This window comes from Babylonia areolata, chromosome 11 (genome assembly GCF_041734735.1).
Source record: "Babylonia areolata isolate BAREFJ2019XMU chromosome 11, ASM4173473v1, whole genome shotgun sequence".
NCBI lineage: Eukaryota > Metazoa > Mollusca > Gastropoda > Neogastropoda > Buccinidae > Babylonia > Babylonia areolata.
Window position 1 is genome coordinate 11125569 of NC_134886.1, and position 13620 is coordinate 11139188.

General features: G+C 37.6%; 1 protein-coding gene across 1 annotated transcript; it reads right to left on the bottom strand.

Annotated features, from left to right (window-relative positions):
• Nucleotides 1–425: 425 nt before the first annotated feature.
• LOC143287518 (myeloid leukemia factor 2-like) lies at nt 426–13161 on the bottom strand. The gene is made up of 5 exons (XM_076595562.1): nt 13005–13161; nt 11191–11425; nt 9144–9432; nt 8277–8513; nt 426–7769 (listed from the first exon to the last, which is right to left on the bottom strand). Exons 1-4 carry the CDS (start codon nt 13043–13045, stop codon nt 8293–8295), a joined length of 786 nt encoding a protein of 261 aa, XP_076451677.1. The 5' UTR covers nt 13046–13161; the 3' UTR covers nt 426–7769; nt 8277–8292.
• Nucleotides 13162–13620: the final 459 nt, after the last annotated feature.

Below are 13620 nucleotides of genomic sequence, written 5' to 3' on the forward strand. Positions count from 1 at the left end.
CTGAATTTCATTGTCATTAAATTTTTAGTAAATTTTACTTTAGAAATTATTTCATCTGTTTCTCTACAGTAATCAGGCAAGTTATTGAAGGTATTGTAGTCTTCAACAGTGAAAACATTTGTGAAAATTGTGTTTATATACAATAATATCATTATACGATTATGCTGAGAGCTTACCGTTTGGCTTTTATTTCACTTAACTTTTCATTTGTATTATTCATATCTTAAAAGGTGAATTTGAGTGAAACAGTATACTCAGCATATCCTAAAGCTCATTTTCCCTATTCACTCTGCTGAAATACACACACACACACACACTTGCACACATAGTCATGCCCACTTTCACTCACCGGTACAGGCTTACAAGTTACAACACACACACACACACACACATGCTGTCACACTAACACATGATCCAAAAACCCATTGAAACAGCAAAGAGAACATTTTATTCATCTGACAGGGCATTAGTTTACCAAACATACTGACAAAGAAAAGACTGTTTCTTTTGTTACAAAATCTTAATTAAGTCACTCTTTTCACAAATAAAAAAGGGGGAAAAAAAACATGCCTGACTAGATACATTCATTACAGGCATTCTACCAAAAAACACAAAACATCAAACTGACCACACTGTGGCCTGAATGAACTGAAGACATATACATAGAAATATATATACAAAAATAATATTATTGTGTAGGTGTAGCAGAACAGATTGTTTCTTTTAGATGTTTTCCGATAATGATAATTTTGCCCAAATATATATCAATTTCTCATCCTTCTTCCCACCAACATATCTTTGCTATTTGGAATCACCAAGAACACCAGAAAAAAAGATGATACATGATACTGTTTTTTTACAAAGGGGAGGAGACTTCTGCATATTCTCCTCCAGCACACACACACACACACACACACACAATCTCTCTCTCTCTCTCCCATTTATTTCCAGATAATCTCCTTTACTTTAATAGAAAGAGGCCTGGAACTTCACAACAAAAAGGCCACAGAACATGAAAATTGGTCACACATATTTACAGACATATAAATCAGGTTTGTTTGTTTGTAGTGGTAGTGATTTTTTTTTTTCCTTCAAAGCATAGGATGATGACTTCTAAAGAACATTTCTGACAAAACTCTTCAAATGAATAGATGTATCAATAAACACATACACAACACTCAAGGAAATATATGGTATATCAATGCGTAAGTGTATCTTTAAACCAGTCGAACTGCTGAAAGGGTGATCAACTGACAACACTAATGAAACAAACATGTCTCTTGTTGTGTTTTAACCCCTTGTCTGCAAAGCCTGTCTAATGATAACAGTCTGCAATTACTACTTTATGTTATTCCAAAGTGCTGTCACTGATTTTATTAACAAAAGTAATGTAAAGCTCTGCCAGTCTCAGATGGGGGCAGCACTTCACTGATGAACGTACTCCCGTGGAGCAATCAAAGGGTTAAACAATACATTGGTCTCACAAGGAGTTAGATTGGTCTCCTGTTAGATTGGTCTCACATGGAGAAAAATTGTGATATCAGTCTACCATCTCCTTAACACCAGCACAAATCCGTGAGGTAATTCAGCTTGTTGCCACTTGCTGTAAAACTCAAAGACTATCATGTTAGGATGTTGTGGCACCATTTTGATTCTGGCATCATTTCTTTGCACCTTTATGCATCCTTGAGCTAGGTAAGCAGTAAAGATTAACCGGAAGAAAGCTAGCATTCATCATGTCTTCTTTCACAGATCATTCATGTCTTCATTTACATTTATGTCTTCTTTTCAAAATAATGCTGTAAATCTCATATGTCTAAAAGACAACAGTGACATCACGAGGGGGAAAAAGACATGGGAAGCTGAATTAGATACATCCATGGTGTTACTAGCCAACAAAAGAAAGTAACTCAAACCCAACATCGGCTTTGTTTTATGGAACAACTGGAACCTAACATCAGCTTTGTTCTATTTAACAAGTATCAAATTGATTGTTTCATCACAGTGTGGTGACATCAACGTCACCATCCATACTGACAGGATTGAAGTCTATGATAACATAACCAGTGACTTGACCATTCAGATGTGGATCAGCAGCCCTAGTTTTTTTCATGCTGAGTGCAGTTAGGTGACTGCCATGGAAACAAGAGAGACAAGTGAGAGGGAAAGATGATGACTAAGGATGACCATCATCACCTCTGCCATTTTTATGTAAGCATACTATAAATCATCAAGTCTGTGATTCAGAAAGGAGAATAACAATAACTAAGGTCAGAAATGTGTAGTGGACAGATTCATTGCAGGTTTTGACAGCCATCTCATTTGGGGGATGATTTGGAAAAACTACATCACAATACCAAAGTATTTTACATAAGCTTCATTTCTGCTTGGACAAGCAAAGCAAGACAAACAACAGAATCATGAGTTTTCTCTGAAACAGAAACCCCCAACCCCTCCTCCCTATTGCTCAACAATCCAGATACCTGTGACTACAACATCAAATGAAGCCAAATTTATGATTAAAAAAACAACATATAATTCTTTTTTTTTTTTTGAAAGTAGGAGGAAAAGTGGAGTTACTTCATTGGGGAAAAAAAACAACAATGATCAAAAAGCCATCAATCTGAGAACAGGAAGTCGACTAATATTCTTTAAACAGTTCAGCTGAGAGGTCACAAGAACCCATTGCTGAAAAAAAAAATTCACCAATATTCTTCCTTTTTTTTTAAAATAAGTATTTTGAACAGAGGCCAGTACAAATTCCAATTGTCATAAGCAGTGGAATGTGAGATCCTCAGCACCTCAGATCTGCAAAATGCTAGTCTCCCAAACTCAACAGGGAATGTTGGGACGTAACAAATCTTCCACACACTGACATACTACAAGGGTAGTTTCAATCTACAGTCAGCTTTCGACTTCAAACAACCACTTTGAATAGTACAGAGAGGAAGGGTGAGGGAGACAAACAGGTTTTTGTACTGCTAATCTTATTGGTTTTTGTTGTTGGATTGTTTTTGTTGTTTTCTGTCCTGTTGTTGTTTTGCCACTGTCATACTCTACAACAAGGTATTGAGTGAAGATTAAGCGGACATTAGTTTTGAGGTGGTCTTTCCTATTCTGAAACAACATGGATATTGATGCTAATAATCCACTGAGGCATATCCAGACCCCTGTGAAAGATGTGCTGGAGACATCCTCTGTCAGAAGGTGAAAGGTGTGAAAGATGTGCTGGAGACATCCTCTGTCAGAAGGTGAAATGTGAGAAAGATGTGCTGGAGACATCCTCTGTCAGAAGGTGAAAGGTGTGACAGATGTGCTGCTAGCTTGCCATCCCCCACACCTGCCACACTAGCAAGACTCCAGAGAAAGATTTTCAATATGTGAGCATAGCGGAGTGTAGCAAACCAGCTTCTGACACTTGCAGCACCAGCACACAATCACAGTCCCACTGGCATTACGAAAGAATGAAAAAATCAGCAGTATTGCCAATTTTCCCATTTAACACATCTGGAAGTTTTAACCAGTCGAAAAACATAAGTTATGCCACCATGTGATACTTTGAATTTCGTCAACACACAGCATACAAAGCGTAGTTTGAACTTTCAAATAAAGGTATAATGCACAGGTATTCTTTGCTGTAAGCTTCACAACAGCACTGTGCAACACCTGTTTATTTGGCGTAGCAATACATTGCTGGCTTTTCTTTTCACAGACATTTTCTTTCTGACAAGGAGTGCCAGAAAGAAACTGAACACCAGTGGGAAATGACAGCTCTAGAAGAAGTGGAGAAACTGTAGGCGAAGTTCTTGTTAGCTCAGGCTGATCACACTTCACAGAACAAAAATTCTAGTTGGCTAAAAGTTCCTCCTCCTTCCCCTTTCATGCAAGTTCATTTTGCTTAGGAACCACATTGATGACTTTAGTTCATTTTGCGTAGGAACCATATTGATGACTTTAGTTCATTTCGCTTTAGAACCATATTGATGACTTTATCACAGAAAAAACATTTTTATTGAGAGTGTAGCTGCATAGCACACTGAAGCTCAGCAGAGCATGTTGCTCTCAAAATGTAGTGGTTGTCAGGTCTGATCACATCTCACCTCTGGTCCCACCACCTCAAGACACAAACCTGCTGGCCTTGTCAATGTCAGTGCTCATCCATTTGACAAATATTACAGGTCCTACTTATGCGTATAAAAAAAAGTCAGCATGTAATCATAAAAAACAGATATCCACTGTATGAAACAAAAAAACTACATAGTTATGAAAACTCTGGTGTTCATGATATTAGTCTGCATACTCTTTACCTTAAAAGTGAAATCTGACTGCAGTAATAAACTGCAATATTACCAAAACTCTGGTGTTTAAGATATTACTTCTGTTGACATCCTCCATCCATTCTGACCATTACATTTAAACCATCTTATTATATATTATTCATTTGTGGTTTCTTCAGTTATACAAAACACAACAAAACACGAATCCAACACCAGTCACCATATCATATTATTTTGATATTTTTTGTCTAATATATGAATGTCAATGAGCACAGAAAAAAAATTAAAATGAGTAATAACAATCAATTTTGACATGAAAACTCATGTCAATGAGGATCTTTTTTCTTTCTTCTGGGACTAACAAAGACCAAAAAACAAAAAAAAACAAAAAAAACCCCACCACATAAGCAAAAAAGGCAAAGTTCACACACATGCTATACACACACAGCACTTCACAATAATTAAAATAAACAATTTACACTAAGCATGGTAAAGCTGAATCCTAAGACTGTTTTCAAAATCATTTCATGAACATTTTGTGAAAAATGTCCAGTGCCATAATGATGCTGAAGACTACATCTATTGGTGAAAACAATCTGGACGGTTCGTTACAGTAATTGGTAAGGCCTTACATGCTCTATCCCTCTTTCATTCCTTGTCCTAACTCCTCACACAACCCCCTTTGCCAAAACCCCACTTTTAAAGTAAGGTCTATCAAGTAACCTTTATGTTTTGTTTCATCTAATGAAATTAATTACAAGGAAAATCTCAATGAAAATCATGCAGCTGACTGCCGTGGTAGACAAAACCTGTATTGAAATTCATTCAGGGAAACCAATGGAAAATAAAGGTTTCACTGAACTATAGAAAAAGACTATTTTCATCAAGCTAACGCTGGAAGTGAAAGCATGACAGCTTTGGACATTGTCCATACTTGTTGCAATACAGTGGCACCTGTGTGGCGGGGTTGGACAACAGATCTACAAATGGATAACACTGCCATCACCTGATGAAAGCTTAGTTAAGATTGCCTGCTACATACACTGTTCACCCTGTCAACATTCTGATTGTCCAAGCTACTTTGATACATACCATCTTCAGCTTTAGTTATGATGTGAAACACTTCCATGTTGTGCGCCAATCATGAGATGAAGAATGAGGCAAATGCTTTTCAATGGGAAAAGGAGATCAGGGAAATGATTGCGTACTAAACTACAATGCTGATTTTAGGTATGGTGGGTATTCATTGTGTACGTACACATATACATGTATACCTGCATGTGCTAGAAAGAAAGTTCCTTTAAGTTTAATGTTTAATTGCTGTTTCACAAAATATTCAAAAAGCTTCATGTTTCCATATAAATATAGATATATATTCAAAAGCATCAGTTATATATTTTCTTCTATATATGATTAGCAATTCTGTAATACTGACAGTTCTAATTAACTGCACAATATTATTCTAACTTAAGAAATAACTATCAGTAATTAACTATCAAAGTTACTTTATAAAACATTTGATTTTTTTTTTTTAACAGATTATTGATTTCTTCTACAGATCCTCTACAGTTCTTACACAGTAACACACAACACTGAGTTAATAATCCGTACATAAAAAGTCTGAAAGAACAATGATCCCTGAATGTTGTAACTATCATTCAAACCATTGCCTATGAAATGCTGACAATATGTGTGCATTATTCTTAAATTAACGTCATCTCACTTTCATCATTTTGGACTCTGCGTGAGAGTGAGTGCGTGTGTGTATTTGTATGTGTGCATGCATGCACATATAAATATATTTGAGCCTGCATGTTTGCATAAAGTGACAGGTTTTTTGTTATTTTCAATTAAGAAACAAAATAACTATCAAATTGATACCATATTGTAATTTGTAGCAATCATGAAATAATGGAAAATTAATCTAATCACTTTCAAATGAAAAAAAAAAGAGGAAAATTATAATTAACAAAACAACTAGTCTATTGCAAACATAAAACATGCAATAAAACACCCATCTTTACCAGAATCAAGCAAAGATAAGCATTTACCATATTCATGAAGAGGAACACTTACCATATTCTAAATCAGACAGTGCAAGGCAATTTTCTTTTCCCTTTGGGCCTTAACACTGATCCCAAAACCTTACAGATAAGTGTGTCTTTGGTGGACAGACTTCATCACACAAGGATTTCTAAAAACGTATCAAGGAAATTTCAGTGAAAAAAAAAAGGTCTGGACCCCTGCCAGAGCCTGCACCAGTGGGTCACAGTTAAGTATGAGTAATTAAAAAAACAAATTCATACAAAGACTGTTGTCACTGCTGCAAACAAAACTCAGCACATGTGAGGATTGCCACAATCCTTGCCTTGGCCATGAGGTAATAAATAGTACACTGTCAAAGATACACTTCTGCAGCTCTTCCTGTCAAACACAGAGTTCTGACAGGCTGGCACTCCGTCACCTGTGAGTTCAGGCTCAGGACTGTCACCTGAGATGATCAATGGGATGGGGGACATGGCACTGCTACTCTTCAACTGCTGCAGAGATCTGTTTCTTTCTTATTTTTGTCTTCAAATCATTTTCTGTTCTTGCAGCTCTACTGTTGTGATGTTTTGTTCAGCAGTGGTTGAGTTTTTTTGTTTTTTTTAGTTAATCACTTTTGTTTGCTGGTGCACTCACACTGACTTCTGTTTACTGGTACACCCACAACACCACTTAAAATTCTTAAAAAAAAAACCAAATGAATAACCAGGAGTGAAGAGTGTGCTCAGTATGGTGCCTTGTAGAAAAAAAACTACTGAACATTCCTGTATGTTTCTTACTGTGCTACTTCTAAAAAGTTGCATGGTCACATTTTCTTCGAGTCACACAATTAGTCTGCACATTTTCAGCTGTGTCTGACAAAGTTAAGGGAATCTGAGAGCAATATGATGGCACAAGAAATCCTCTGCACCACTGCATACAGGCTATGATATATGGATACCACACAATCACAATGCATTACACAGATTTCACAGCTTACTTCAAACTGTGACCATGTACTGATGTGGAAAAGGGCAGAAAACTGACTGGATACCGACAGCAAAAATCTTTTAAAAAGCTGTCCACTCAGAACAAGTGTTTTTCCTCCAAGTGTATCATTGTACGTCTGCAGAGCAGTAGTTTGTGACAAACTGGATTTTTGTCTCCTATTCTTTTCCAATAAATCAATAACACCCACACACACTGTCATACACAACTATACACAAATGACTCTAAAATGAAAACCACCTTCAATAAAAACAGTCAAAAACTGAAAACCTAACATATTCAGCTAAAGGGAAGGCAGTGTGACCCTGCATGGATAACAACCTTTGCGATTTGTCAGTGTTCCCCCCATCCCCACCCCCTTCCAACCAGGCACAACAAGATGACAAAAGTGGTAGGAGTGGGTGGTGTCACCATCCATCAACCCCAATCAACTCGCTCACTTCAAGGTCCTCACCATACCTGCACACAAACACACACTGTGTACACATACACTGACACACACACAGTGACACACACACACAATGACAGACCTACACACACAAAGTGACACACACATACACATACATATAAGTATATACAAAAAACAAAAGAAAATTGTTCCAAACATGGACATCCCACGGACTGAAAATATATATTTTTTTTTAAAGAATTAATTGTTCAAAAGAAAAGATTTATTCCTTATAGATGAAAAATCACTGTTTTCCACTTTATCAAGGCAGCAAATATATTCTGTGAGACAATGTCAAAAACACTTTACAGCAACTAAAAAAAAGATTTTTTTTTTAAAAACAACTGTATGAACTCTGCAATCCTTCTCACAATTAATCAAATTGACACAAAATTCACAAACTAAAAACCAAAATACACATTCAGAAACATAAATGCCTGTCCCCTCCCCCACCCCCTCCCCAGAAAGAACATGACTACATACACTGACAGCACAGCAGAACAGCAACACTCAGTTACCTCCGAATATCTTTTTTCATTCTCGGTCGCGGTAACTGGGAGTTCTGTGACTGTGACCATGATGACTGTGGCCATGACTATGGCCATGGCCGTGACTATGGCTATGGCGCTGACTAGGAGCAGGTAGAGCTCGGTATCGGCGGTCCGCACGATCTTGACGTCGATAGTCCAACCGCCCTGAGCCACCACGTACACGAGACTGCTCTTGCCATTCCCGATTGAACTCAGACGACTCTCCTGCAACAAAACACAACATCATTTCGACCCTCCTTTTCAAAACCATGTATATATTTTATGTACTTCCTTTTTTGAAACAGTGGGACAAGCAAATTGATACAGTAAGCATCTTCCTGCCTTGTGACAATGCAACAGTCGCCAACACCTCAGACTAAGTAGGAACAGAATAAAAAAAAATCCTATTGGAAGAAGAACTCTAGGGCCAGCCCCCCGCCTCCCTAAGACAGTCACTGGGGGAAGCATAGCCAGTCATCTAGAACTGAACCAAACTATCATGAGCACAGCAAATCATTCTGTGGATGCCATCAGATAAACAGATTATTACACGAAATAGTGTGTGAATCTAGTAATGATAAAGAAAAAAAAACCATGAAGAAATGGTAGGGTTTTTTTAATCATTGAAAAAATGAATAATTTAACTAACTAATAAATCAAAATAAAACAGAAGACCCTAAAAGTAAAACAAATACAGCTTTAACAATTGTTTCCCAACTGAAGGAATCAAATCCAACTACAGATTTTAAGAGGCCTTCTGTTTTGATATTTCTCACAGCAGACAGCTCACCATATCCCAGACTGAACAATAGCGCTGTATCACAAACGACCAGCACTCTGATCCCATCTCCTCACCTTCATCCATGTTGATGTACTCCTGGTTTTCCTCCTGGTCCCCAGTCCTCCTGTTGCGCTGCCGCTCAATGACATGACCGCGGCTTCCCAAGTGCCGACCCACAGACATCTTCTCCACGCCCGACTCCGAGTCACGCACCATCTTGCGCATTTCACGTACTCCGCCAGGGCCCTGGGTGGAGGAGGAGGAGGCCTGGTACACCTTGGGCTGGGCCCCCCCCATGCTGGAGTAGGACATGAAGGTGGACTGTGAAAACACCTGGCTGTTGGGGTTCTTGGCTGCCGAGTCCTGCACAGTGGTGCAAACATACACACTGTCAGCAAACATCCACAATTCCCACCTTCATTCTGACACATACAAAAAATATGTAACTTTTCCAAAAATAGAAAACAGAAAATCATGAATTTGAATTGGATGTGAGGAATGTAAAGCTTAGCATGATTACAGAGGGATGCCAGATACATTCCTCAGTGAGAGAACTTGAGAAGCAATGATAAAACTAAAATTTGAAATCCAAATCATGGTCTCCACATCAAGCATTAAAAAAACATAAATGAATAAAAATAACAAACAAAGAAAACACGAAAACACACAGATGAGAGATAACTATATAAAATAAACACATTAACAGAAATAAATAGGGCCTTTTGTGTTTTGATAATACATCAAATTTACTGGTCAACTAAATATATAAACATAATAGATAAAACAATACAAGTATTAGAGCATAAACCATTTTAAGTTCAAATAAATCAATCTTTTTCAACATGCATAAATTCCTTGAAGACTCACAATCCATATGCCTTAAACTGTAGTAAAAGACTCAAAGGTGCAAATCTACTTAATACATTTAGCTATATATGAGTAATGTACAATTTATCACCAAAAGTCAATTCTTAACACCTTGTTTGGCATAAAGTAGACTTACTTGCTATTGCCACATACTGAAGATAATCTCTCTGCAAAAAATATATTTCTATTTTCATTATTTCCACTTATCGACACAACTTGTGCCCACTTGCTTACTCCTGTCAAATGTTCTTTCCTTCTTCAGTTCAGAGCTGAGGAACTGGCAAAACCATCCTTTAGCTCCCACTAATCCCAGTCAGTCAGACTGGAAATTGTCTTCATTGTACTTTCTTCCTTTTCTCATTCAGCTCCAAATGTCTGGAACAGTTTACCCCACAATCTTCGCTGCTCTCCCTCATTTCAATCTGTTAAAACTGGTCTGAATACAATCTTTTTGAAAACGACTATGCATAGATCTTCCATTTCTTTCCAAAGATATTCAGTAATAAGCCATGCAAACTCTCTGTGTGTGTGTGCGCGCGTGCGCATGTGTTTGTGTGTGTGTTTTGAATTTGTTTTATGCTTTTGTGTGTCAAAACGTTTTCTTCTTCTTCCTTTTGTAACTTATTGCATGTGTGTATGTGATTAATGCTTATTGTAAAGCGCTTTGAGCTCCCTTTAAGGAGGAAAGCACTCAATTAGTATCCATTATCATAATCATTATCATTATTCATGCATTAGCTGATGTTTTGGGGGAAAATGAACACGTTTCCCACGAGTGGGATCATAAATTGGGAATGAAATTGATTAAAAATGATAGAACTTAACTTTGTGATGTTCTGCACAATGTCTGAGATAGTTTGTTTAAATATCATCTGAACCAGTTGCTTTTGTCCTTTTCACCCTTTCTAACTGATTGACAACATCATTGTCAGAGACAAGTATTCTCTATCATCGTTCATTGGTGATTTTGGTGATCTGAGGGGATCTTGGTCAGGAAATCAGTCAGCACTTTTCTGTTGTCATTGATATTGTCAACAGTGGCATTAAAACCTTGCATAAAACTATTAAAAGGCATTCAGTTCATCTGCTTCCTCACCTGAACACACTGTTACTGACACTGTTTCTTTCTTTCTACAAGTTTCTTGCTTTGTAACCATAATCAAATTTGGCCCAAACTCCTTTCAAATCATTAGCAATTAATTTTGCCTCTATATGCTGCTTTACTATTTTCAAATTCTGTGATACACAACTTACAAAAGTGGCATGCATATCGTCCATCATACGTCGCATGTTCTGAAACATGCCCGTCAAGCCACCAAAACCGAACATATCAACTGGAACTAGCTGTTGTTGCTGCTGTTGTCGCTGTTGATGGTGGTTGCCAACCCGCTGCTGGATTGCAGGAGGTGGTACTGCCATGTTCATTTGTGGAAACCCAAAGGGACTGTGGAACAACTGATCCATCTGGCGCATCTGCTGCCTGTGTCCACTGCAAGAAATCAAATCCATAGTTATATTGTATAAATGTGTATCTTTATAACAAGGCTTGTGTAACTATACATGCCATAAATTACATTACAATCCTCATTTTGATTTGTAATAATATAGTTCTATCCATTTAGTAGAACACACACACGCACGCACGCACCCACATACACACACACTCATGCACGCACACACACACACACTTTTAACATCATTATTAAATTGGGAATTGGTGAATAATTGATAAATCCATTCAATGCAATCAAGCTGCTGAATTAGTAATGATCTGAAAGCCAGTCTTCTGAAACCAAAATATGGAATGATCTGAAGACACATAAATTTTTACATTTTCTCTGTTACTAGTTCTCTGCCCTTCCATTTTCAGACACACACGCACACACACATACACGTATACAATAACTGAATAAGATACCACGGACACACACACAAGCATGCATGCAATCACACAGTGCTTTGTCATATATACAGTATGTTATTTGAACCACAAAAACTGTGGCTTACTTCAAGCAAAACTCACAACTGTTTCTGATTATCACAAACAGCTAATGAAACTGTTGCTTTTGATTAATTAACAAATCAAATCTCACAGAAAATCAAACTCATTTTCTGCAAAGGCCATGGCGCTGACAGGCATTTTATCCACAGTGTGATCCTCATCTCCCTCTTCAAGATCATTATGAAATGAAGTACATTCCACAGACAGATCACCACTCATGTTGTCAGATGCAACATCCAAAGTATCTGGTAGAGTAATTTTGTCAGGCAGATCTTGTTTATCTACTCCTTCTGGGGAAAAAGCTTTCTCTTGAAGCTTCTCTTGCCTTTTTTGGTTTGCAGCATCATCAGTCTGGATTTCAGTGTCACTATCAATGTCTGACTTCTGCTTTCCTTTTATACAGCAATGACACAGTCGCAACAGTGGCATGGTTATAATATAACCATAAATATAAGTGCAATATAAAATTGCCAAACACAATTAATAGCCTGCAACAGCAAATATACTGCAGCAGATTGGCACCTGCAATGCCAGTGATGTAAAACAACTGAAGAAAAAGAATCCAAAAATTTTGCCTGACACTGCTTTAAAACTTTATTATCAGTACTGACATGAGTGACAGCATTATATTTTCAAGTTCAACATACCTTCATCAAAAATTCATCATCATTCAGAACATTGTTAATACGCTACACGTTTTGTTTTGCAAAATATTTCGCCATTCTAATTTCTATTGCTAAATAGTCATGTGTGTGTGTGTCAAATCACTTCTGAAGGTTCCATCGGTTATCAAACTCGACACTTCCATGCTTTTGCTTTGAAGCGAAATTACGCCTTAATCCCCAACGGGAAACCCGCGCTGTCTGTTTTGGATTTACGATCAAAGTTATAAACTACACTCCTGAAAAAAAATCCCCAATGTTCAATGTAGCACAAAGCAACACAGCCCGACAGCACAGCCCACAGCGATTCTTTATCTTCAACCCCATTCTCACCACCTGCTTCACTATCAGTCCATGTCAATTCTGACCTTAAATCCGTTGTAATCTTAATCTCACATACTCACGCGAAGAACGGGTCGTCGTCAAAAAATCCTCCAGATAACATAACGAAGATCGTTTGTCCAAACTTAAACTCGAAACTTCGATAGGCAGTCTTCCTTCTTCTCGACTGAACTGGATTTGCTGTCCCTTCTAATGTGTCGTCCTTGTCACCGACATATGCGTGATACGTCACAAACACGTTTCGCTGACAAACCAAGTGCTTCTCGTCGACTTTTTCGTCATTGACGTCATTAGTGGTCCTAACCATATGTGGCAATTTCCGTAGATTTCCGGTTACGTTTCGGGTCTTATCGGCAAACTAAAATTTCTGCTCCTCCATCAAAGATCTGTCTACACTTGATTGGTCTTAAGCTGTGGACACAAGTTTACGAACAGATAAGCCGTGGGTCTTTTCTTCTATACTATTTTCTGTGAGCTACACAAATTCTGAACGGATCAATTGTTTGAATGTCCATCGCAAATTCATTCCACTCTATCATCTTTTTTTCTGTCTTTTGTGTGTGTGTGTCTTTTTTTTCCTCAAATCTGCACATGGATTAACATTTCATTAAGTGCAACTAATGTCAACGCATCATTATTATACTTTTTCAAAATCAAAGATGTAGACCCATCAAAATT

What these genes read in the sequence shown, in the direction of transcription:
- LOC143287518 (XM_076595562.1), bottom strand. Translation starts at nt 13,045, where the DNA reads ATGTTATCTGGAGGATTTTTTGACGACGACCCGTTCTTCGC. An exon ending in ACGATATGCATGCCACTTTT is followed by an intron (nt 9,433 to 11,190) that starts GTAAGTTGTGTA and finishes ACCACTGTGCAG; the next exon opens with GACTCGGCAGCCAAGAACCC. An exon ending in GTACATCAACATGGATGAAG is followed by an intron (nt 8,514 to 9,143) that starts GTGAGGAGATGG and finishes GTTTTGTTGCAG; the next exon opens with GAGAGTCGTCTGAGTTCAAT.